General features: G+C 38.9%; 2 protein-coding genes and 1 non-coding gene across 4 annotated transcripts in view; 2 read left to right on the forward strand and 1 right to left on the reverse strand.

Moving 5' to 3' along the window:
* Window positions 1-22,189, reverse strand: part of POLH (DNA polymerase eta) — a 29,272-nt gene extending 7,083 nt beyond the window's left edge. The window contains exons 1-9 of one of the 2 annotated variants that reach the window (XM_055571322.1): window positions 22,051-22,189; window positions 17,476-17,616; window positions 16,877-17,011; window positions 15,504-15,721; window positions 5,222-5,391; window positions 3,321-3,424; window positions 2,041-2,160; window positions 1,334-1,457; window positions 528-593 (exon numbers count right to left, since the gene is read on the reverse strand). In XM_055571322.1, coding sequence (XP_055427297.1) covers window positions 528-593; window positions 1,334-1,457; window positions 2,041-2,160; window positions 3,321-3,424; window positions 5,222-5,391; window positions 15,504-15,721; window positions 16,877-17,011; window positions 17,476-17,612 — 1,074 coding nt within the window. In that variant the 5' untranslated portion in view covers window positions 17,613-17,616; window positions 22,051-22,189. Of the gene's footprint in view, window positions 1-527; window positions 594-1,333; window positions 1,458-2,040; window positions 2,161-3,320; window positions 3,425-5,221; window positions 5,392-15,503; window positions 15,722-16,876; window positions 17,012-17,475; window positions 17,617-22,050 lie in introns of those variants that run through there. The other variant, XM_055571323.1, reaches the window with a different exon arrangement.
* Window positions 4,226-4,298, forward strand: TRNAE-UUC (transfer RNA glutamic acid (anticodon UUC)). Its single transcript has one exon. It is a non-coding gene; the product is annotated as a tRNA-Glu (tRNA).
* A 277-nt stretch (window positions 22,190-22,466) lies between the features above and the next one.
* The window catches only part of XPO5 (exportin 5), a 44,929-nt gene continuing 40,206 nt past the window's right edge, over window positions 22,467-27,189 (forward strand). The window contains exons 1-5 of the mRNA XM_055571340.1: window positions 22,467-22,741; window positions 24,089-24,210; window positions 25,311-25,383; window positions 26,437-26,574; window positions 26,776-26,958. Coding sequence (XP_055427315.1) covers window positions 22,637-22,741; window positions 24,089-24,210; window positions 25,311-25,383; window positions 26,437-26,574; window positions 26,776-26,958 — 621 coding nt within the window. The 5' untranslated portion in view covers window positions 22,467-22,636. The remainder of the gene's footprint in view (window positions 22,742-24,088; window positions 24,211-25,310; window positions 25,384-26,436; window positions 26,575-26,775; window positions 26,959-27,189) is intronic.

Here is a 27,189-nt window from a genome sequence, read left to right on the forward strand (position 1 = left end):
ATATGAAAACTACTGAACTTTTATACTGTAAATGGGTGAATTTTATGGTATATAAATATATATATATATATATGTATCAATAGTTTTTTTTTTAAAGAGAGAAGATAAACTAATATGTTTAATCTTTGCCTAAGACTCTGTCTCTAAAACTGAATACTTCTTTGTCACATGGACTGTGTTAAAGCTGAATAATTTACAGTCCAATCCCTAAATGTCCTGCTTAACAGTTCTGTACTCTGATGAAGATCCACTGTGTATTCAGAGTTGGAGTGGGATTTAGATAATATACAAAAATGTAAAAGCAAATGGTAATGAGGGAGACAGGAGTAGTCAGGTCTTCAAAGATCTAGTAGTCAGCAGTTCACAGATCGAGGTTTTTGAAAATTATATTGAGTTTTACAGCAGTTTTATGGGAAAAGATAAAAGATTTCTTAACGTTTTCTAGCTGGTATATTTTTGTATCTTCTTTCTACTCCATACTGATATTTATATCCCAAAGCTCACCCAAGCGATAAAGAAAATCTTACAGCATTTCGGTCCTTGATGAGTCTCTCCTCTAGTTCCTGGGCTAATTGCAAAAGCCACCATTGCACCTAAAAAAAGTATTGAGATTTTAATCTTTCATTTAAAGACTCTAGGTTTATTATAGAACTCTCAGGTAGCGCTAGTGGTAAAGAACCCGCCTGCCAGTGCAGAAGACCTAAGAGACATGGGTTTGATCCCTGGGTTGGGAAGATACTGGAGGCATGGCAACCCTCTCCAGTATTATTGCCTGGAGAATCCCTTGGACAAAGGAGCCTGGCCGGCTATAGTCCCATAGGGTCACAAAGAGTCAGACATGACTTAAGCGACTCAGCATGCAAAAATGGTCGTTTTGTTCAGTTCTCCCCAAAATGGAAGTGTGCAACAAAGTCTCCCCCATAAGGATCACCAGATGATAGAAATCTTCAGAACTTTGAGCTGCCCTAATCTAAGAGTTTTCACTTTCTTTTCTTGCTGACATGCTATAAGGTAAACTTAAGGCATGTTCCAGCTCTGAGAAAAAAGACACAAACCAGAGGCACAATATCCTGGCTTCCTAAGTTTTCATCTACCAAAAAATGAGTAATTCCATTTCAAACTTCAGTTAGTTCCATTCTAGCTCTTTTTAGATGAAGAAAGGAAAAGAAATAATAAAAATCCCAGGTGAAACTCATCAATTTTCAACACAAAACCCCTTCTGTTTCCTGCATATTTTACAGCATAAAGGTTCCATCTAAGTTTTCACAGCTACCAAAACCTACCCACCAGTTCCCTTAAAAGAGACAATGTTCTGTCAGGAATGTCTGCCCACCTGATCCCGAGTAGACAGAGCTGTTTTTCCTGGGAAGTTCTTGCCGCAGCCAAGGGTTTTGGTTATTGGCCTGGGTTTAACTGGATCATGTTCAATCCCCCGGCACATGGCATATAGCCAAGATCTGATAAAACCAACACAAAAGTTTAAGGTGAAAGCAAATGACTATTCTTGTTAAAACAAAATACCTATATGATACTAAACCTTTTATCCCTTTCATGAAAAAGGAAAAATCTATTCAAAATTAAGTACATCACAGAATCTTGCCCTTCCCCATGAATTCCAGTACAATAAACTACTCAGGAGAAGAATACTGATTATGCTTTCTAAGGTCAAGTCATCATTTATATTTTTGGAAAAGTACCAACCAAGCTACAGGATTTCACATCCCCAAGCTTTTTTGGTACTTACTAAGCCTAAATACAAGGATCTTAAAGGAATAACGGCAGCTTTGTACACGTATATAACCAAGCTTCAAAGTAAGAGTTCCTTTCTACCAACCTAATTAGTTAGGTACATGGGGGGGGAGGGGGAACTAGACTGATAGGCTATAGTGATCTAATATTTTAAAGCAAAAGGATCAGTGCAGTTACTTCAAGGAGTGAATGTTAACCTAATAGGTCTAGATTTTACCTGATGCTTTTGTCTATATTTGAATTTAACATATCCATAAAAGTTATGACTGAACAGTATCAGGAATCACTTACCCATTCCTCTCCCCAAAATGACTCTGGAGCTGGGATTCAGAGAACTGGGTCAGCTCTCCCATGTATTCTACTCCCAGGATTTCAATGACAGAGGCCCCTAGTTTTCCTCCAAGATTACGGCTAACAACAAAAGACAATAAATTTGTAAGTAACATCATCAATATCTGGTTAGCAGTAGATACAAAATATTTTGTCTGTGTAAGCAGCTCTCCAAGATTTAGGGAAAATGATAACACACAGTGGTTCCGTAAATTATTGATTTTCTAGAATAAGACTAGATGACTGGGAATTCAATACTCTGGGAGTTAGGGCCTAGGAATAGGAGTAACCGTAGCATAAACACAAGGGCCAATTCATTAAGTGGTTATCAAATCAACTATATAAACTTTTCAATTGTACAGGATCTACTGTCCCATTTATGGATTCAAATTCCACCTCCCAAAACAAACCCCCTTCAATAGCTAAAACCTTTTGTATTTAAGAATATAGTAATTCTTCAGCCTAGCCTTTGAGATATCTAATAATCTGTCCTTAACCTATCTGTTCAGTCCTTTTTCCATTACTTATTTTCCTCAATATGGTACGAGGTCATGTCCCATTCACTGAAAATACCTTATACTTTCTCCTTTTTTGTGTTCAAAACATTCTCTAAATTGGTATTTCTCTTATATTCTCATCTGACTCCAAATTGTGCCAAATCTAAAAACAAAATCCCATGCCCTTTTTATAAGTCCTTCTCAGATGACTTTTATGAACTTTGGTGACTCCCTGTACAATTCATTTAGCAGTTCCGTACACTCTTGATTACGGAACTTTATTGCTTTGAACAGTTATATCTTGTCCCTTCAACAATATTATAAGCCCTTGGTCAAGGACACACAATTGGTATGCACAGCCTAGTTATTAATTTTATTTGGGAACAATTCAGTAGCCCTGAATGGCTTGCTACGATATTAGAAAAAAGGAAAGAATTAAAATTCCTATTTGTTATTTAGTAATAGGTTTTAATAAAAAACCTAGAAGGAAGTTAAACGTATGGCTAAAAATCAGTTCATTTTTTAAAATTCAGGATTAATTATCTTCCACAGATAATCCGGAATTGAAGGTTCATTAAGAAAAGAAATCTCAGTGTGTTTGCAAAATTTTCTGTTATCTCCCTCCTGTCTCCATGGTACCTGTTTTCCTTGGCTCCAATTCTTAAGGAACAGAAGAAACTACAACTAGAGAGAGCCTTCACATAGATAGAGGAGTGGAATCTGAGGTGCTCCCTGAATACTTACATTTTGCTAATAGGCACTTGGTTGAAGAGTTGTGGGACTGACCCGTGTGAGACCAGGGTCTGCCGGTTGGGCTTGTTTAATCCACAGGCCAGTTTTGCCAGAACCTGGAGCATGGGAAGCATAAAAACCTCATTACTGTCAACACCCACACACGGTGAATATTAATATACACACATACCCACATTCACACACAAGGCACAGCTTAAGGGCTGTAACTAGTGGTTTCCACATTAAAAACAAAAACAGAACCAGAAACTCAAGACATCTCCAAACCTGGGTGTCCAACAACATCCACAGTGGAAAACATGACCCACTATCATTATCCTCATTGTTCTTCCCACATCTTCCATTCTGTTTTTCTTTAGTAGTTTTTTCCACCCATCTGTTCCTTAAGGTTCTCCTACTTCAAGAGGGTAAAGAACAAAGAAGCTACAGAAGAGACTTAAGAGGCATTTCTTAGTGTGTCCATATGAAAATGCTGAAACAAACTCATTTTGCCCTACCCCACTTAGAGACATAGACATTTCTTGATTAATGGTCAGTCCATTTTAAGTCCCAGTTTAATACAGATTACCATCATTTAGTATCTGTGACAAAGACTGGGCTCAAAATCATCATCCAATAGCAAACATCTTATACTAAATAAGACTTCAAAATGAAAAACACCCATGAGAAGTCTTTTCAAAGAATAAGGTACTTCAGTGGTATCATTTCACAAATTATAATTGGTAGGAAAAAATATAAAATCACTTCACATTCATGGGAGAAATTCTCTGAAACTTCTACTAGGTCATATTTAGTTTAAATTACTACACTGAGATTTGTTTCCTCTCTTTCCACCTAACCAGGAAAAAACCTCCCAAAACTCTACTGGCTAATTTGGCAACTTTCCTCTCCTTGGAAATTCCCTGGTGGTCCAGTGGTTAAGACTCAGTGCTTTCACTGCTGAGGGCCTGGGTTCAATCCCTGGTCAGGGAACTAAGATCCTGCAAGCTGCACAGTGCTGAACTTTCCTCTTCTTGAGGAAGGGAGAGAAGGTAGTAACCAGGGAAAATCAGCTACCACCCTAAGCCTAGATCAAAGGCAATGAAGATCCCAAGGCCAAACTGTACTTTAATTAGAAAGAATAGAAAAAAGCAGAGAATACCTAGGTCACACCACAGAAGAAGTGAGATAATACTAGAATATTCAGCAAGTGAAAAGATAAGGAATAAGTTCATATATAAAATAAAAAGACTAGTCTCTTTTTTTGCCTACGCTGCCTGGCTTGTAGGATCTTAGTTCCCCCAACCAGGGATTGAACCCAGGCCCTGGGCAGTGAAAGTTCCCCAGCCAAGTTCTAACCACTGGATCACCAAGGAATTCCCGCTTCCTCCTTTCTTTGGATAGTTCAATCATTAAGGAAATATTGTGGCTACAACTATGTAAATAACCATTTCCAGCAAAATTTTCAGCCTGTTTCTTAGGAAAGTACATGTGCAATGTCAGTTCTCACATTGAAGAATTACTTAGGTTTTTGTCTTCAATGTGAAGTTTAAAGAGGAACCCATTTCAAAGATGTGTAATGGTTTAAATGCCCCATGCAGGGACTTCCTTCCCCTAGAGGTCCAGTGGTTAAGACTTCTTCCAACACAGGGAATGTGGGTTTGATCCCTGGTCAGGGAGCTAAGATCCTACATACCTCAAAGTCAAAAAAAGAAAAACATAAAACAGAAACATTATTATAAGAAATTCAATAAAGACTATTAAATAGTCCACATAAAAAAAATCTTAAATGCCCCACTCATATCTATCCCGTCTATGTTTTATTGTTGTTGTTTTAAGTTTGTGTTTGTTTTTATCCCTGTGTTTAACTACAGATATATCTATGTTTCTCTTTGAAATCTACTATTAGCCTTCACCTTATTGTGTGAAATCCCAGCAGAACACTGAAAACCGGTCTGCCTCTCGATGGCTACTCGCATTTCTTCCACAATCACTGCTCCCATAGTGAGCTGTAGGTCTGGAGAGCTGGTGCTTTCAGTCTGAAGAGAATCAAGCCATTGCAATAAGCCTTGTTTTCGCCTTTCCTCTGAAAAAGTTGAGAGGTCACAGGTAGACATTTTTTTTTAAATCAGGGTTTTATTTAATTGTGTTATCTAATGCAGAAATGCTTAGATTTCAGGTACTTTAAATATGTTTTTAGAAGACCACTCAGTATCACAACAGAGATCAATTTCTCATACCAAGTCCAGCAGCCTTAATTTCCAGCCTAGGCTGAACCTTATAAGCTCCAATAACCAACAAATATTTTGTATTATCTTTTATGAGCAATGATTTAAAAGTACTTCTGTTTTCTCTCTCCAGTTTTGAACTTTCTTCCTCCAACTTCCCTTGCATGCCACCAAGAATTCTATTAAGTTACTCAATTAGAAATTATTCAGAATTATCTCACGCTTCAGTATAAACTTAAGTTAGCACTTCTGTATTTTTAGAGGCTGGTTCCAGTTGAATAGCTTAAATCTAATCAGCACCACTAGAAGATTTATTCTCTTGACAAACTATTTAAATTAGATGTAGCTTTGTACTTACGGCCTTGAAAATATCTTATTATCCAATTTAGGACTAGTCAGTTTTGGAAAAGCATTTTAAAAGTATTATGTAACAAGAAAGTTAAGACATATACACGCTGGTTTAAAGAGGCTGAAGTGAGGGCTTCCCTGATGGCTCAATGTTAAAGAATCTGCCTGCAGTGCAGGAGACACAGGTGATGTGGGAAATGTGGGTTTGGTCCCTGAGTTAGGAAGATCCTCTGGAGCAGAAAATGGCAACTCACTCCAGTATTCTTGCCTGAAAAATCCCATGGACAGAGAAGCCTGGGAGGCTGCAGTCCAAAGGGTTGCAGAGTCGGACACGACTGAGCACACACACACACACACAAATGAGCTATGAACAAGGCAAGAAAATAGAGTGTCTTGAAGAGGTAGAATAAAGGCTCATATATATGAGGAGGAGGAGGAAGAGGAGCACATAGAAGGAAGGATTTTCCAACTGCTGTTTCTCTGCTTTGCTAACCCGTCTTCCTCCTCTAACGCCCTAACTGTGGATACTGAGTAACATTCTTTTTCTTCGTAGATACCTTTTCTCTCGGTGAACTGGTACTGGCTTATGTTTCAATTTGCTTATGCTGAGTACACGCAAATCTTAAGCTCCTTTCCCAAATTCTTAAACTTTAATCCCTTATTTCTACCTCCCTACAGAAAATTTTTCATTAAATTTTTGAATTTTTCATTAAAGTATCGAACAAAATGCTACTAAAGTCAATCTTTATATCTTCCTCCTCAAAGGTTCTCTTTCCCAAACAACTTCCTGTTTCTCTTAAAGGTTTAAAATCTAATATTGACTTTTCTTTTACTCCCCTTCATTGTAGTTATCTATGGAGAAGGAAATGGCAACCCACTCCAGTATTCTTGCCTGGAGAATCCCATGGACAGAGGAGCCTGGTGGACTGCAGTCCACGGGGTCGCAAAGACTCGGACAAGACTGAGCAACTAACACAATTGCAGTTATCTAGTTACCAAGGCCACTTCACCGTATTCCACATACCCACTGCAACTCACTCTATTTTATTCGTATTTCTTCCATTCTTGCCTGTGCCACCTTAACTTTTGTTTTGTTTTTGGCCACACCAGGGGATCAAACCCGTACCCCCTGCTGTGGAAGCACAAAGTCTTAACCACTGGATCACTAGGAAGTACCCATAAATTTAGAGTTAGCTCTTAAAATCAGGTAGTGTTAAGTTTTACAAATTAGTTTTTTCTAAAATTGAGTATTCCTCATCCTTTGCGTTTCCATATAAATTTTAGAATCAGTTTGTCAATTTCTATAAAATCCTGCTGGGATTTTGGTGAAAATGCAATGAATCTGTAGATCAGCTTGGGGCTTGACCTGCATATATCTTGAACTGTTTTTTCCACATATATTGTTAGATATATTTCTAATAATTTCATGGTTTTAATGCTATTGCAAAAATGCCATTGCTTTTTAAATTTCAACTTCCCATTTTAATATATAGAAGTATTACAAATTCTTGCACATTGACTTTGTCCCCTGCAACCCTACTAAACTCAATTATTCTAGGTTCTTTTAGTGGGAGTGGGGGGAGGGTAGATTCCTTAGGATTTTCTATAAACATGGCCATGTCTCCTATTTCACTCTTCCTTCACATCTTTTATTTCTTTTCCTGTACTGACTGCATCATCTTGAACCTCTAATACAATGTTGACTAGAACTGTTATACGAGTGAGCACTGGTAATTTGTGCCAAAACTTCAGGATTAAACTGATAAACTCTAGCTATGGTCCACAACTCTAGGATCCATAACTATTAATACAAAAGAGAAGTCCTTATACTAATAACTGGTGTACCTTCTTCTGTGCCATGAGCTTAGTACCTTCCAAGCTCTGGTGGCTCAGATGGTATAGAATCTGCCTGCAATGCAGGAGACCAGTTTGATCCCTGGGTTGGGAAGATGTGCTGGAGAAGGGAATGGCTACTTATTCTGGCCTGGAGAATTCCATGGACAGAGGAGCCTGGAGGGCTACAGTTCATGGAGTCGCAAAGAGTTGGACGCGACTGAGCAACTAATACTTTCACTTTCAAGCTCCCTCTGGTTGTTCACAGAATTTATCATCTTATGGCTGTAGGACTGAGGTCCTCCTTTCTTGCTTGCTGTCAGCAGAGGGTAGCTCTCAAAGCATAGACATGGGGGCTTCTCCAAAGGCCCTCTTGCAATATGGCAGCTTCCTTCTTCAAAGCCTGCAAGGAGTCTATCCCAACTCCTACAGCTCTCAACTTTGGCAGCTGATTTTTTTTTTTTTTTAATATTAATTTATTTTTATCTTCTTTTTGTTTCTTTTTGGCTGAGCTGGGCAGCACATGGGCCAGGGGATAGAACCCATAGCCCCTGCAATGTAAGCATGGAGTCTTAACCACGGACTGCCAGGGAAGTCCCTGACAGTAGATTTATAATTTTCTTATATTAATACAGCTACACAACTGTTTCTTGTTATACACATTCACATGTTCAATATTTGCTTAGAAAGAAATGAATTAAGAGGAAGCAAAGGAGAAAACAAAGGAGTTCTTTAGCTGACACAAACCAGTTACAAAGAGGCCCCAAAGGGAAAGTTTTCACTCTGGGAATTTTTGAGTATTATTTTTAAGTAATCATACTACTTAAACTTCACACACACACAACTATTTCAGAAACAGAAAACCCAAAGTTGCAAATGGGTAAATAGGACCCATTAAGAGGCAGGATGATAAAGCTGAATGGGAACTTTAGTACCAAAACATCAGATACCTGGATTCTTTTCCTAGCTTTGAAATATATGTCATATTCATGAAAAATAACTTCTGGGAGATTATATACACTTAGATCAGCTAATTTCTGTTATCAGATTTTTTCTGGCTGCATACATCATGTGAAGACTCAGGAGTATGATATGAAATATCACCGTAAATCATTTCCTAGACATTGTATTATTCTGAACACTCTAAATAATAAGATGTTATCACTGCATCTGGAAGCTTAAAATTTAAACTGGACACAATAAAGCAACTTGTTCCTTCATATACAAATACCTTTTATTTCCTCATACAGAAATAAGACTTCTTTAAAACACTGGCATTTTATAGAAAAATGTAATAAAGATAGGTATAGAACAACCATTTGAGTTGAAGTAACATTTGACCACCAACAAAGGTATGCACCATCATCTTCACCAGAGAGCTCTTCAACAATGAGTTGCCTCCCACAAAACCAATGTAATAAGTAATAAATAGTTCTTATTCTGAACTATGTAGGTTTTGAGAGGGTCTGCAAATCTCCTGAAAACTGCATGCAAAATTGTCTTATATAAGGCAATGGCACCCCACTCCAGTACTCTTGCCTGGAAAATCCCATGGATGGAGGAGCCTAGAAGGCTGCAGTCCATGGGGTTGCTGAGGGTCGGACACGACTGAGCGACTTCACTTTCACTTTTCACTTTCATGCATTGGAAAAGGAAATGGCAACCCACTCCAGTGTTCTTGCCTGGAGAATCCCATGGACAGGGAAGCCTGGCGGGCTGCCGTCTATGGTGTCACACAGAGTCGGACTGTGTGACTTAGTGACTTAGTATTTTTCTGAGACAAGCAAGGGTCCATAGCTTTCAACAGGTCTAAAAGAGCATACAGTCTTAAAAAAAACTTAAATTATTTTAAGTATTATAAAAACAAAACACAACCATACAAAATCTGAGATACAGCAAAAGGAGTCTCAAGAAGGAAGTTCATAGCAATACAGGCCTTCCTCAAAAAAAGAAGAAGTCTTGAGACTTCCCTGGCAGTCCAGTGGTTAAGATTCTGGGCTTTCACTACAGGGGGCATAGATTCGATCCCTGGGCAGGGAACTAAGATCCTGCATGTCACTTGGCATGGCCAAAAAATTTTTAAAAAGAGAAAAGCCACAAACCATAAGATGTTGCAGTATATATATTTGATAATGATTCATATCCAGAATACATCAAGAAGTCCTATAGATGAATGAGATAAGACAATCAAGAAAAATGGGCAAGTGTTTAAACCGACACTTCATGAAAGAATGGTCACTTACAAAAAGGTGCTCAATTTCATTAATACCAGGAACATGCAAACTAAAACCATAATATGACATCACCATATATGATATCACAATTATCAAAATGGTTAAAACACAAAAGAGAAAAAAGCAAAGGTTAACAAAGATGTGGCACAACTAGAACTCTCATATACTGCTAGTGGAATTATAAATCAGTACAACCATTCTGGAAAACTTTTGGGGCTATCTACTAACACTGAGTACAGACAAACTAAAGCTGAATACAGGCAAACCCCACAACTGAGCACGTCAGTCACATGCTCAACAGAATGTACACATTTGTTCACCAAAAGATATTTACAAAAATATTCATAGCAACTCTGTTATTAGTGGTCCAAAACTGGAAAAAAAAACCCACAAAATATCCATGGGTAAATTGTGGTATATTCATACAATGTAATACTACACAAACCCAACTATATACAACAGAATGGATGACACTCACAAAGACAATATTGAATGAATGAAGCCAGACTCAAGTATATACTGCATAATTTCAATTTTAGAAACTTCAAAAGTAAGTTAAATAGAAATCAGGACAGTTGTTATATAGGAGAGGGGAGAGGGACAGAGAACGACTGGGAGCACAAGCAAATGTGGCTTCTAGAGTTCTGATGTTTTTTGATCTGGGTTCTGTTTATACAAGTGGGTTTACTTTGTGAAAATCAGTCAAGTATACACTTAATTTACACACTTTATGTATATCAAGGTTTAGATGAGAAAGAAAAAGGGAAACCTACTGGATTCCAGATTTCAGAAGAAGCAGAAATAATCATAATTATATGATAAAAATTGTAATTTAAAAATTACTAAAAGGTATGTGGAGTCTAAAGTAGGACACAAATGAACTGTCTATAAAACAGAAGCAGACTTACAAAACAGAGAACAGACCTGTGGTTGCCAAGGGCAGCAGGGAGGGATGCATTGGGAGTTTGCAATTAGCAGATACAAACTATTACAATACATAGAATGGATAAACAACACAGTCCTTCTGTAAAGCACAGAGAACTATATCAATATCCTGTGATAAACTATGATGGAAAAAATATGAAAAAGAATTTTATATATATATATGTGTCTTAAAGAATCACTTTGCTGTATGGCAGAAATTAACACACTGTAAATCAACTATACTTCAACAGGGCTTCCCTGGTAGCTCAATGGTGAACAATCCGCCTGGCAATGTGGGAGACACAGGTTCAATCCCTGGTTGGTCAGAAGCAGCTAGGACCTTGTGCCACAACTACTGAGCCTGTGCTCTAGAGTCTAGGAACCACAACTACTGAAGCCCACGCGCCTTAGATCCTGTGCTCTGTAACAAGAGAAGCTACCGCAGCCTGTGTACCGCAACTGTAGAGTAGCCCCCACTGGCTGCAACTAAAGAGCCCACACAGTAACAAACCCAGCCTGGTCAAAAATTTTAAAAAACTACATTTCAACAAAATGCATTTTAAAAAATAAATAAAAATCACTAAAAGGTACATAAGTGAAGACCTAAAAAATGGTGAAATGTTTATAGATGGGATGATTTAACACTAAGATACTATCCTTTCTAAAAATGTGAATTCAGGGGCTTCCCAGGTAGTCCAGTGGCTAAGACTCTGAGCTCCCAATTCAGGGGACCCAGGTTTGATCCCTGGTCAGGGAACTAGATCCCACATGTCGCAACTAAGACCCAGTGCACCTAACTAAATAAATGTTTAAAAAATAAATAAAAATGTGAATTCAATGTAACTTCCAGAATTTCTTGAGGAATTCAACTAATGCATTCTAAAACATATACCAAACAATAAAGGTCCATAAATAGCCAAGACAATTTTGAAAAACAAAAGTAGAGGGGAGTCCTTATCAAATATTATAACATACCACAAACTAATAAAAACAATGTGTTTCTGAAGCAAAAGGAGACCCTAATGGGCTATTATAGAAACAACTGATATATGAGAAGTTGAGAAAAATGGATTATTAATAAATAATTGTTGGGAAAACTGACTCACTAAAAGATTAATAATTAAGGTGGCTTCCTACTTTAAATCAAATAAAATGGTAAACTCCATATAGTTGAAATACCTAAAAATAAGCTATAAGGCAAATTGAAGAAAATGTAGAAAATTGTCTTTAGGAACAGACATTTGGGTGAAATGAATGTCTAAAATGAGACTTAAAATGCACAAACCATAAGGTGAAAAATGGAAGGACTAAAAGAATTCATTCAACAAAATACAGTATAAATAAAGTTAATGGATGACAGACCTGAGAAAAGATGTTTGAAGTGTCAAAAACAGACAAGGAACCAACAATTAGGATACAGAAGGAGACTTCTCCCCTGACAAAAAGGGCAGGAAATCCAATGGAAAATTGGGTGATTATAAATAAGCAAACTCATAAAAGTAGAAACTCAACTGGCTAACAAGTATATAAAAAAAAGCTCAACTTCAATTAGTAAATTGAGAAATATAAGTTAAAACAAGCCCCAAAATATAAAGTACACCTTTGTAGCCATTACATTTTAAAATTATCAGGTAATACCAATTGCTGGTGCGGATAGGGAGGAAATGGGAACTCTTGTGTACTGTCAGGGGTCAGGCAAATTGTTATAGCAATTCTGGAAACCAATTTGGCAATATTTAGTGAAACTAAGTATGTGTTTATACCCTATGATCTAGCAGTCCACTCCTGAAAATACTCAAGAGAAACCCTTGCATAGGTCCAAAAGAGGACTAATAAGGACATTCATCATATAAACAGAAGGGTCTGTAAACATAGTAGATCCATACCATAGATTGTGCTGCAATTAAAAGCAATCAACTGGGCTTCCCTGGTGGCTCAGTGGTAAAGAATCTGCCTGCCAATGCAGGGGACATGGGTTTGATCCCTGGCCCAGGAAGATCCCACATGCTGCAGAGCAACTAAGCCCATGCACCACAACTACTGAGCCTGTGGTCTAGAGCCAGGAAGCCGCAACCACTGAGCCCACATGCCCCAACTACTGAGGCCTATGCACCCTAGAGCCCACTCTCCACAACAGGAGAAGCCTCTTCACTGAGAAGCTCATGCACCACAACTAGAGAGCAGCCCCCGCTCGCTGCAACTAGAGAAAAGCCCGCACAGCAATGAAGACACAGCACCCCCCCAAAAATAAATGATTTTTTTTAAAGCAGTCAATTACACATAAATACAGCTACATGGATAGATCTGTAAAACCACCAATGAAAGAAAATTAAAAAGAATGAGATCTATAGTACCATAACATGATCTTGTAATTAAGAAGCACAAGTTTAACATTGTTTCATGGCAAATTAATGCAGTTTATACTCAACTGCATCTTTTTAAAAAAAATTTATTGGAGTATAGGTGATGTACAAAGTTGTATTAGTTTCAGGTATACAGCAAAGTGAATCAGTTATACATGTATCAATACCTATATCCACCCTTTGATTTTTCTTCCATATAGGCCATAACAGAGTACTAAGTAGAGTTCCTGTGCTACACAGCACATTCTTGTCTTCTATTTTATATATGCTAATGCTAAGTCACTTCAGTCGTGTCCGACTCTGTGCGACGCCATAGACGGCAGCCCACTAGGCTCCTCTGTCCCTGGGATTCTCCAGGCAAGAATACTGGGGTGGGTTGCCATTTCCTTCTCCAATGCATGAAAGTGAAAAGTGAAAGGGAAGTTGCTTAGTCATGCCTGACTCTTAGCGACCCCATGGACTGCAGCCCACCAGGCCCCTCCATCCATGGGATTTTCCAGGCAAAAGTACTGGAGTGGGTTGCCACTGCCTTCTCCAATTTTATATATAGTAGTGTATATATGTCAGTTACAATCTCCCAACTTATTCCTCCCTTCCTTATCCCCTGGTAACCACAAGTTTGTTTTCTACATCAACTCTACTTCTGTTTTGTAGATAAGTTCATTTGTACCTCTTTTTTTTTTATTTCACACACAAAAAGATCAATTTTTTAAAAATTTCACATATCATGTATTTGTCTGTCTTACTTCACTCAGTATGACAATCTCTAGGTCCATCCATGCTGCTACAAATGGCATTATTTTGTTCTTTTTTATGGCTGAGTAATACTCCATTGTATATATGTACCACATCATCTTTATCCATTCCTCTATTGATGGGCATTTAAGTTGCTTCCATGTCCTGGCTATTGTAAATAGTGCTGCAATGAACACTAGGGTGCATGTATCTTTTTGAATTATGGTTTTCTCTGGGTATATACCCCAGAAGTGGGATTGATGGGTTATATGGTAGTTCTATTTTTAGTTTTTTAAGGAACCTCCAAAACTGTTTTCCATAGTGGCTGTACCAATTTACATTCCCACCAACAGTGTACAAGGGTTCCCTTTTCTCCACATCCTCTCCAGCATTTTTATTTGGAGATTTTTTAGATGATGGCCCTTCTGACTGGTATGAGGGATACCTCATTGTATTTCTGATTTGCATTTCTCTACTAATTATTGATGTTGAACATCTTTTCACTTATATAATGTGTGCTTTTAAAACTCTAGCACAAGTTTTAAAAGGACACATTATATAAAAGCACACATTATATAAAAGCACAAGTTTTAAAAGTACACATTAAGTCACAGAAAGACAAATACTGTATGTTATCACTTATATGTGGAATCTAAAATATAAACAAATGAATACAACAAAACTGTAACAGACTCAGATGTAGAGAACAAACTAGTTGTTACCGTGAGGAAAGGGAAGGAGAAGGGGCAAGTTAGAGGCAGGGGTTTCAGAGTTACAAACTATTGTGTATAAAATAAATAAATGGATACAGCACAGGGAAATATAGTCATTATTTTATAATAACTTTAAATGGAATATAACCTATAAAAATATTGAATCACTATGTTGTACACCTGAAACTAATATAATAGTAAATTGACTACACTTCAAAAAATAAATGAAAAAATGATAATTATCAAATAAAGTAACTAAATAAACAAAAATAATTAAAAGCACACGTACAAAGCAACACTGTACAATTTGTAAAGACATATACATGTTTAAGAAGATCTATGTAAGTGAATGCCAGAGGGTTTGTGGGGTAGGAAGGGAGTGAGGGGAATCACTATGAAGGGAAAAGGAGTAAAATAAGTCAAATAAAATGAGAGGCCTTGAGCAGCTCACTGATGACATCACCCTGTGAGTAGCTCAACTCTGTTTTTGAGGTCCCCTTAAAAAAGCTCACCCTTCTTATGAACCAAGTTATACATTAACCTACAAATAATGGAAGTGCTCAGTCAGCCTTCTACTGATAACTTTAACCTGCCCTAGTTATGCTTAAGGAGAAACTTGATTTTACAGATTTCACAGCTTCTCAATATCCATATACCTGGAAAGATAAGAGAATTTGTATATCCTTCCATGTGAGTCCTTGAGATTCATTCCCGTTGTAGGTTAAGTTTCCTTTCATTGAATCCAAGAAGGAGCAGTGTGACCAAGCAAAGCAGGTTCCAAAGGCAGGAAGCAGAAGCAATACTGATGCTATGGAAGTACCTTTCTCAACAGTCCCTTCTGTTGTTGTAGGCCCTTGGGGAAACCCTTCAATGCAGGTGGTTGGCAACAAGTCTGCTGAGATAGGCTGATTTTGGAGCTTTTGTAGTCTCTCTTGCACAGCACTGGTCAGGTCTAGATAAGCCTCATCAATGCTGCCACGTTCCATTACAGCAAAACGAGACATTACCTCCATCACTTCCATACTGGCTTCCCGGTACCTAAGAGCATGACAGCATAATATACTCACATACATACAGACCAAGGAAAGGATGCTCTTTTGCAGTAGCTGGTGTTCCTTCATAGACTTGAGTAAATTACTCCAAGGTATTTTTACAAATACTTGAAAAACTTAGTGTGTATATATACATATATATATGTTTCTGCAAATCATATTTTTATTTTTATAATGTGGCATCTCAAGTTAACTATTAAAATAATTTTAAATTATCCAGGTCTTAATAACTTTCTGGTCTATAAACATATTCTTAAATTTTTTAAAACTGCCTTTGTTCATTACTTGATGAAGATTTTAAGGGTAAAATAAATGATCCAGTATAAAGTTGGTGGCATGTGGCTTTTCAAAATCACACTCTGAAGTCAACTATATTTCTGGGACATGACACTGTCTTTCCCAGCCAGCATAAAATTCTATTCAATGCAATGTAACATATGTCCATTAGCTAAATTAATTCTACTTTAGAGTAATAGTTTTAATCTTCAGTTAAATCTGTCTTCTTTTCTGGCAATAATTCCAATGCGAGGTTGGCTATGACACTCCACTTTTAGACTTCTGATAGGTGAGTTCAGGAATATCTCAAGTCCCAAGTCAAAGCATGATCCCTACACACACCACCACACACAGTATAGTATACTGTGAGAACGTGGGGATCTGAAAAAAAGTTGAATCCTGTCTTCTACTTCTTAGCTGTGTGAAATTAAATTATTTAACCTCTCTAAACTTGCCTCTCATCTGTGTGTGTGTGTAGGAATGAGTGGGGAGGGGTGGGGTGGATAATACTAGAATTTACCTTATAACGATGTGAAATTTAAGAGACACTGCCAATGAAAAATTTCACACTTTTGGCCTGAGAACATGGGAACTGGTATTAAGTTTTAATTACAATAACCAATTTTTAAACATTTAAGGAACTGAAAAGGTATTAAGGGTAGACATCATTATAGGTTATAATGATTCTCAACTGTTCCTAAAATATAATATTAAAATCTGTTTTCATTTCACACTGAAAAGTTGGCTGACCGAAAGGAACCTTTTCAGATGTCATTTACACAAAACAAATTAGAAAACATCAGTTCCTAGCCTCATGAAATGATTCCAACTCCTCCACTCCCCTTAAACCATCTTCTCTTCTTACTTGGTGAGGTTAGCTTTTCCATGGAGCTCACGAATTTGTGCCAGTAGAAGATCTGGACATAACTTCTTAGCATCATCTGCCCACATGTTTCTAGTGACCCCAAATGCACGAGCTTCATAACTTACTGCAACTATTCTAAGGTTAGGAAAAAAGGGGGAGCAAAAACATTACATGATCATAAGCAAAAGTAATTAAAATTCAGCATGATGAATAGGTTATAAACATAATAGAAACTTTTTGATCACAGATGCTACTATTTTTTGGCCATGGAGCAAAAATATTATATGATCATAAAATTTCATGACAACTAGGTTATAAACATAATGGTAGAAACTTTTTGGCCACTGATGCTACTATTTTTTTTAAACTTTTTGGCCACACAACAGCATATGGGATCTTAGTTCCCTGACCAGGGATGGAACCCATACCCTCTGGAATGAAGTCTTAACCTCTGGACTGCCAGGAAGTCCCATTGATACTACTATTCATTCTCAAACACAGCAGTTCAGAACTCTCAAAAACAGGACCTAGCATAGTGCCATGTATTCTCAGAAATTAAAACCGTAGTTTAGAGTTATAAGAATAACTACGATACATACCCACCACCCTTCCATGATGCGTACTGTACAACTGCACAAGGTTTATTCCTCAAATAAGGATTTTGCCGCTGTTCCACTTGAACGAAAAAACAGTCCATGTCCACTAGAGCAACTACCCGGTCTCTTCCATCAGTCATTTTTCTGTAAGACAATATATTATGAACAGTTAGAAAGGATATTGAATCTAAATCACCAAAGAATTTCCATTCTTTCATTGTCGAATTACCATAAGCATGGGAGCATGGAAACTAACAAGAATGAAACAGGCATGTTCATATACTGCTGGCAGGAGAATAACAAATTGATACAACTTTAGAAGGATAATAACATTAAAAGCTTTTAAAAAAATACCCATTTCCCCAACAAAGAACTGAACACTTTACAAAAGATATTCAGATAGTCAACAGGCACATGAAAATGGGCTCAATGTCATTCAGATCAGTCGCTCAGTCTTGTCCGACTCTTTGCGACCCCATGAATCGCAGCACGCCAGGCCTCCCTGTCCATCACCAACTCCCGGAGTTCACTCAGACTCACGTCTGAGTCAGTGATGCCATCCAGCCATCTCATCCTCTGTCGTCCCCTTCTCCTCTTGCCCCCAATCCCTTCCAGCATCAGAGTCTCTTCCAATGAGTCAACTCTTCGCATGAGGTGGCCAAAGTACTGGAGTTTCAGCTTTAGCATCATTCCTTAGAAAGAAATCCCAGGGCTGATCTCCTTCAGAATGGACTGGTTGGATCTCCTTGCAGTCCAAGGGACTCTCAAGAGTCTTCTCCAACACCACAGTTCAAAAGCATCAATTCTTCGGCACTCAGCCTTCTTCACAGTCCAACTCTCACATCCATACAGGACCACTGGAAAAACCATAGCCTTGACTAGACGGACCTTTGTTGGCAAAGTAATGTCTCTGCTTTTGAATATGCTATCTAGGTTGGTCATAACTTTCCTTCCAAGGAGTAAGCATCTTTTAATTTCATGGCTACAGTCACCATCTGCAGTGATTTTAGAGCCCAAAAAATAAAGTCTGACACTGTTTCCACTGTTTCCCCATCTATTTCCCATGAAGTGGTGGGACTGGATGCCATGATCTTCGTTTTCTGAATGTTGAGCTTTAAGCCAACTTTTTCACTCTCCACTTTCACTTTCGTCAAGAGGCTTTTTAGTTCCTCTTCACTTTCTGCCATAAGGGTGGTGTCATCTGCATATCTGAGGTTATTGATATTTCTCCCGGCAATCTTAATTCCAGCTTGTGTTTCTTCCAGCCCAGCGTTTTTCATGATGTACTCTGCATATAAGTTAAATAAAGCAGGGTGACAATATACAGCCTTGATGTACTCCTTTTCCTATTTGGAACCAGTCTGTTGTTCCATGTCCAGTTCTAACTGTTGCTTCCTGACCTGCATACAAATTTCTCAAGAGGCAGATCAGGTGGTCTGGTATTCCCATCTCTTTCAGAATTTTCCAGTTTATTGTGATCCACACAGTCAAAGGCTTTGGCCTAGTCAATAAAGCAGAAATAGATGTTTTTCTGGAACTTGCTTGCTTTTTCCATGATCCAGTGGATGCTGGCAATTTGATCTCTGGTTCCGCTGCCTTTTCAGTGTCATTAGGCATAGGGAAATGCAAATTACATGTACATCAATGCAAACTGCATGTACAAATGCAAATTACAGTGTACATCAATGGTGGGATAAAGCCAACAGTTAATCTAATGGACAGACAAATTTCAAATATAAGTTCAGGGTAAAGAGAAGCACAAAATAATATATAGTGTCAAAGCATTCATGTGAATTTTAAAACTCTTTATTTTGAAAAACTTTTATACTTACAGAAAAGTTGCAAACATAGTAGGGTTCTCCATACCCAGTTTCCCCTAATGCTACATTTTACACAGCACAATTATCGATACTAAAAAATGAACATTAGTATAATATTCACACTACAAACTTTACTTGAATTTTACCAGTTACTCCCATTAATGTCCATTTTTGGCTCCAGAATCCAGCTTAAGATCCAGTCTTAGTCATCACATCTCCTTAGTCTTCTCCAATCAGTGCCATTTCATGTTTCTCATGACCGTGACAGTTTCAAAGGGAACTACTCAGTTGCTTTGAGAACATCTCTCAATTTAGGTTTGTCTGATGTTGTCCCCCCTTTTTTTAAATAAATTCCTTAAAAAAAATTTTGTATTTATTTTTGGCTGTGCTGGGTCTTCACTGTTGCTTGTGCTCTTCTCTAGTTGTTGAGTGGGGGCTACTGTCTAGTTGCAATGCGCAGGCTTCGCACTGCAGTGCTTCTCTTGTTGCGTAGAACAGCCTCTAGGTGCATGGACTTTAGAAGCAGCGACTTCTGGGCTCTAGAACACCAGCCTAATTGCTCTGAGGCATGTGGGATCTTCCTGGGTCAGGGATCAAACCTGTGCCTCCTGCATTGGCAGGTAGCTTCGTTACAATGGAGCCATCAGGGAAGCCCTGATGTTTTCTCTTGATAAGACTGAGGTTATGCATTCCAGGCAAGAACACTGTGGAAGTGTTCTGCTTTTCTCAAGTCATGTATCATGTTTGGAGGTACATGATGTCACTATGTCTTAATACTAGTGATGGTAAACATATCATTGAATAGTGACAGTATTTGCTACATTTCTCACTGTAGTTACTATTTTTTCCTTTCTTAGAAGAGATACTTTGAGACTATGCACATACCCCATTTCTCTTCAAATTTTGAACTTCTGAGCACCCATCAGTGGATCTCGCCTGTAACAATTACTTTGTAGTGTTCTAATGCTGATTTTCTATCTATTCATGTTCAACTTTTGAAGACAAAAAGAAGACAAAAAAAAAGAAAATACTACACACTATTTGTAGACAGACATACGTAAAGGTATGGATGCTAGATTGAAAGAACAAACCTTATAAACTGTTGACAGAGGCTAATGTTTTCATTTAACATTGTTAGAAATCTGAAAGAAGGCTTTAGTAAACGAAAGCAGTGGCTCTCAAACTTTACTACAGATTGGAATAACCTAGGAACCTTTAAACACTATTGATTTCTGGCTTCTACTACCAGACATCTAACTTAATCAGTATGGGTGTGACATGGGCATCGCAATTTTTAAAAGTCTCTAACGCGCAGCAGAGATTGGAAACCACTGACCTAATGTAAACAAGATATTTGTGGAGATACCAGTAATTCATGATTTAAATATGAAAGAACACAGGTTTTACAGTTGAGTAAGCACTCAACTGTATTTTTTTTTTTAAGTGTCAAAAATTAACATTCACCTTGAAAAAAGTGTCATGCTACTACAAAGCTTAAAGATTAGGGGGAAAAATGATGACTTCAAAAAATCAGAGTAGTCAAGGCATTGCTGTTGTTGCTGTTAAGTCGCTTCAGTCGTGTCCAGACTCGGCAACCCCATAGACGGCAGCCCACCAGGCCCCCCCCGTCCCTGATTCTCCAGGCAAGAACACTGGAGTGGGTTGCCATTTCCTCCTCCAATGCATGAAAGTGAAAAGTGAAATTGAAGTCGCTCAGTCGTGTCCGACTCTTAGCGACCCCATGGACTGCAGACTACCAGGCTCCTCCGTCCATGGGATTTTCCAGGCAAGAGTACTGGAGTGGGGTGCCATTGCTTTCCCCGAGTCAAGGCATTAATTCCTTACAAATTCCACTCACTGAAAACAGGCAGAATGTAATACTTTAAACCATAACATACCAGAAATCACTTTGCCCTGAAGTGGCTTTTGTGTAGTCTTCGAATAGATTAATATTGATTAAAAAATAGCAAATGCATTGTCTCATACACACACAGATCTACATTGGATTAAAAATAGTAAATGCATTGTCTCACACACACACAGACTTACATCGGATTAAAAACAGTAAATGCAATGCCTCTCTCTCTCACACACACACATATACACACACAGACTTACATCCTATTAAAAATAGTAAATGCATTGTCTCACACACACACCCCTAAGTACCATATTAGATACAAATACTAGAAGTGGAGTAGGAACAGGGAGCAGTGATTTAAGTACAGCAAACATTTCCTAAATATTCAAACACCAAAAATGGATATTTAGATTTTAACTCTTTTAGTTTTCAGTTTACGTATTTTGCTGGAGAAAGCAACAGCTTTTTAAAGATAAAAAGTAAAACACACTCTATGTTAAAACTTTCCTTTGGGAATAAGGATTAGGCTACACCTCAAATGACCAAACACCTCAAATGACCAAAACTGTACAAACCTTCGGTATTTGCAATTCCTCATCTTTAACGATCTCGATTTACCAAGATCTGTACAAAACACATTTAGTGCCTATCAGGTGATAACACAGCCAAGGAAAACAAGTACAAGTGAAGAGGGAAGTTTAAGAGCTACCATTTTTCCCCACAAGAAAAATTCTCTTAAAAGGCAATACGAGGGCCTTTTCTGTAAGCAACGCTTTCTACTTCATTGCAATTTTGGTCCAATGTTGTCCTCAATCACTGCTATATTATACAACCAATAGCCAAGGCAACATGAAAAGTCTAAAAACAGAGATACCGAACTGTTCTAAATTCTCTTACCAATGTGACGACACTTGGCAAAACCGCCACCCGCGGACGCCGTCGAGACTGGGCTAGGTGTCCACTGGAAGGACGTTAAAGCGGTCTTGAATATTTGTCCCCTTTCTGGGAACGGATCAGTCGGTTTCGAGGCAGATTTGTTCCCCGTAACGACGGAGAAAAGAACCGAGAGTCGCAGACGGCTCTCGCCTAGGCAGCTGCCAGCGCAGTCGGGTGGGTCCAGCCTTGGCCAGCGCGACCGGCACTCCGCCTTCCTGACAATCGCACAGCGCGCGCGCCGCCGGGGACCGTTGACGCGCCTGCGTACCACGGCCCCAAAGTCTCTCGCTCCGCCCACCAAGGAGCAACCGTCATAAGGGAGCCGCCACTTCCGCGGGCGCATGCGCACTGGCACGTCGGGCGCGTGCGCAGCGCCGGCTCTTTCCCGGCTGGATCTTCGGCGGCTCACGCTCCTCCTCCTGTTCCTCACCGCCCCGCCTCGGCCCGCCGCGGCCCGGTACCAGCGTGTGGTCCAGCCAACGGAGCCGTCCGTGCCTCGTGCTCCCAGGACTGCGGTGCTGCGCGCTCGTGGTGCGTGGCACTACTCATGGCGATGGATCGAGTGAACGCGTTGTGCGAGCAGCTGGTTAAAGCGGTGACGATCATGATGGACCCCAGCTCCACCCAGCGTTACCGGCTAGAAGCCCTCAAGGTATCTGAGTTCTGGCGACCCGGGCTTGCCCCGAGACCCTCCCCCAGCCTCAGCCGTCCCGGCGCAGCCCACGACGCTGGCCGTCTCCCGCCCACGCGGCCCCTGGACCTCCGTCCCAACCCTGGGGGGCCCTCCCCCTTGCAGCTCTCCGCGCCTCTTCCCACTCCCCGCCTTCTTTGCTCGCCGCGCCTACCCTTTTCCCGGGACGCTCTGGTCCCTGCTTCTGTAGCCGTCTCTTCTCACCGACACTCCCCACTGCCCTCTCCTCCCCCTCTCCCCGCTTCTGTGTACTCTTCTCCGCACCACGATCCCCTCCACAGCTGGCTGAACCCACTTTATTCCCCTAACCCCCACATTCCTGCATCCCATCTCCTTCCCGTGGAGCACGTGTCCAACCCGTCCCCAACATCGGCCACATTCTTTATAGTCTCCCTCACTAAACGTTTTCCTGCTGACACACTCTCCTGACTCGCCCTAACCGAGCTCCAGCCTCTCTTAGTGCCCTTTTACTTACATCCCTACACTTGTCCCTAACCCACTTCTGTGTCTTGGATATTTCTGGCTTAATTCTCAACCCCCCACCCCCATGTTTTTTACTGTGTGATATTCTTAGACTATTTTGCGCAAAGGTGAACTTCTACCACTTATTTTGCATTTTAGCAAGGGGTTTTTGGTTTCCTGAAAGTAGTTTTCTTGACTGCCAGATTCTCTACTACTGAGACTGATTCTTGTGTAAATTGGGAAAGCTAACACAAAACAAATGGGGATGCTGATACGATTTGAGTTTATTCCCCCATCAAACAATGTATGTGGGCAATGAGAAATGACCACTGGAACAGTACTGTGTGTGTTTTAAGAGATGTAATTTCATGAAGTAGAGTGAGCATCACTTGGAGGAAGTTTTACAATGTATAGATGTATGCCATAGGATTTGGAATCAGAAGTATTTGGGTTCTGTTTGTTGTTTTACTATGAAATAGCATAAGTAGAATGCTATAATGATCTTGTGTATACCTATCACCTAAACTCAGCAGTTGTAAAGACTTTTCCACATTTGCTTTATTCCTCCCCCAACCAAAGGTTTTTAACCCTAGTATTTGTCATTTCACCCCCATGTGCTTCTCGGGTTTATCGCTAACAGTTTTTTACTCATATAGGTCACATTATTTATTTTTTCCAACACTAATTGGCCATTGCACTGGAACTATCAAAGTGAAAATAATCCTTTATATAATATTTATCTAAATTTTGCCACTTAAAACAATAGCTCAGGTTGGAGTTTTGTTTTTTTCCTAGTCCTACTTTCTCTTGGCTCCTAAGGGAAACACTAACTTTTCTTTTTTTCAGTTTTGTGAGGAGTTTAAAGAAAAGTGCCCTGTCTGTGTCCCCTGTGGTTTGCGGTTGGCTGAGAAAACACAAATTGCCATCGTCAGACATTTTGGCCTTCAGATCCTGGAACACGTTGTCAAGTATGTGAGAGAGCAAATCTTTATTTCTTATATTATTCTTAGAGATAGTCTTTAGGTGAGTAGAAAAGAGCAATCTCCAGGCAGAAAGAAATGCTTCCTAGAGGTCATCACAGCCTATTGGGAGCTCTCATACAGAACTTAACCTTTCCCTAGTTTCTTCATCTGTGTAAAGTGCATGGTACATACTAAGCACTCTGCAAATATTAGCTCACATCACTTAGCGTTTATTGAGCTCCTAATATATGCCCACCAACCTCAGAGTCTTTTTATAATAATGTGGTGTACAGGTAAATAAATACCTATAATAATGTGGTGTACAGGTAAATAAATACCTTATTTACAGGTAAATAAATACCTGTAAATAAATACAGCTAAATAAATAAATACCTGACTAGACACTAGAAAGACACTGCCTTTAATTTATTTTTCCTTAAGTTTTGAGTGTGCATGGCAGGATTCTAACCAGGATTATATGAGAATAACTAAAAACCTATTCTAACTTGAGTCTCCTACCCCTACTGCGTATCTGAAGAATCCATCAGCTTTTAAGATTTAGTCACAGTTTTTCTGGAATTGTGCTGTTATTACCTTCTAAGCCTAAAATGGTTAGATAGCATCACTGACTCAGTGGGCGTGAATTTGAGCAAACTCCAGGAGATGAAGGACAGGGAAACCTGGTGTGCTGCAGTCCATGAAGTTGCAAAGAGTCAGACACAACTTAGTGACTGAACAAAGCAAGTCTAGAAAGGGAGTCAGTACTATCAGATTCTAGTTTCTGAAAACCAACTACATTGTTGTAGTTGTCCCAGATATGTATTTGCTTATGGTCTGTCAATAAAATCAAGGGGGAAAGCTCATCTGTGCACAGATCCTACCTGAATTCTAATTAATGGGTCACTGTCTATATTAAACTCTTTTTGCTTTTAGCATTTTGAATAAATGTGGACTGTTTCTGTCCATTTTTTGAAGGATACAAAATCCACAGTAGAATTTCTGAGTAAAATCACCAGCATAATTTTAACATAGGAATCAAAGCTAATCTGTCCTGAAGAGAAGGCTTCTAATGTTGCTCTGTTGACTTTATGCATTTTGGTGGCCAGATTTCGATGGAACAACATGTCTCGATTGGAGAAGGTCTATCTGAAGAACAGTGTCATGGAGCTGATCGCAAATGTAAGGAATGGTTGATTGGAAGACTTGGGTTTACAAGGTAGTTTAGACAAAGTGTGACTTTTCCAGTGTAGCATTTGTGTAAAAATTCACTGGTTCTACATAATATTAAATATTTATATAATATTAAATGTTACCTTCAAATTAAAAAGAACCACCATCACTGGAAATCACAGTTCATCCCATTTACTTGGTTTAATTAATCCTTTATGTGTTGACTTCTATTTTTTAGATTATGGAGACAGGGTAGAGATAAGTAAACATTTTTAACAAATGAATAAAAGTCTTAGATTAATCAGTTATAGATTAGATTTCACTTTGCTGTTTGTTTCCTTTTATTTTAAATTGAATTATTTTATGTTACTAGCAATAAAAAAATAGGCTAAATGAGTTTATTTTGGGAGTTTGACTATAACTGTACAAATTTAGAATCCACAGCCTTTATGTTCTTTTTAACAAAGGACATGAAAAGGGGAATTCATACCCCTTTCATCCCCAGAGTCTAGTGTCTTTGATGGAAAAAAAAATTCCCTTCAAAATTATTAACTTAGCTACCTAGGATTTATATTTTGTTAATTCTGGGGAGATGTGATAGAAATCTTAATCCATTAAACTTGATACCAGACTTGAGAAGAGAGTCCCAGTAATGGTCTTCCTGTGTTTTCTAAACCTAGAACTATTAGGAAAATATTCAGTTGCTCCTGAATCTCTCACTTTATCAGCCTTTCAATGTATTCCTTATTTCTATACTCTTCTACTCTGGCACTCATACAAAATGAAATAGTATGAAAGTCTCTTCAGTTTGTAAAGAAGAACAGTGATGTCTTCCTTGCTCCGTGTGACAGCCATTTTATTAGCTGATGCAACCCTCTGTTAAGCTTTAAGAGGGAAGAAGGATCAGTGAGAATGCAGGACAGGTGACTCAGACATGGAGAACAGGTTGGTTGGTTTAGTTTGAAAGTAGGCCTGCTCCTAAGTTTTCCACACTCTTACAGCCCAGTTTTTTCCTTTGAATTCAGTCTTGCAAACCTCTTGATGTCACTTATTCTTTTGCAGGGAACACTGAACATTTTGGAAGAGGAGAACCATATTAAAGATGTTCTGTCTCGAATTGTAGTAGAAATGATCAAGCGGGAGTGGCCACAGCACTGGCCTGACATGCTAGTAGAATTGGACACTCTCTCCAAACAAGGGGTATGCAGTACAGCTGTATCAGTTCAGGGTTTTGTTTTTGTTTGCTCGTCTGAGTTTTTCTGGTTTGTCTGTCCTGTCAGCAGAAAAGAGCCTTGGGTCATATTTATGATGCAAAACATGTTTTCACAATATTGTAAATCAACTATACATACCCCACTTTTAAAAAAAGCATATTTAACTACCTTCTTTCTGTTGGTGTAGGAAACGCAGACTGAATTAGTGATGTTCATTCTTTTGCGGCTGGCAGAGGATGTAGTGACCTTTCAGACACTACCCCCTCAAAGACGAAGGGATATCCAGCAAACATTAACCCAGAACATGGAAAGAATCTTCAGTTTTCTCCTTAACACACTTCAAGAAAATGTAAACAAGTACCAACAAGTGGTAAGGGATACCGATTATACCCCCCACCTTTCATCAAGTTCTGTTTTCTGATATGAGTGGGTTTGTGTGTGTTTTGAAGTTAATCCTGCAGCAAGGAACTAGGGTGTTCAGGTCAGTAAAAGAAAAGGCTGTTTTATAAGCAAAACAGAAAGATGACAGGAAAAACTGGAATTAATTTTCTAGGAGATTCAAGTCAGTGAGTTCCGAACATACTAGAAAAAATAATTCCCT

This window comes from Bubalus kerabau, chromosome 3, assembly GCF_029407905.1.
Source record: "Bubalus kerabau isolate K-KA32 ecotype Philippines breed swamp buffalo chromosome 3, PCC_UOA_SB_1v2, whole genome shotgun sequence".
NCBI lineage: Eukaryota > Metazoa > Chordata > Mammalia > Artiodactyla > Bovidae > Bubalus > Bubalus kerabau.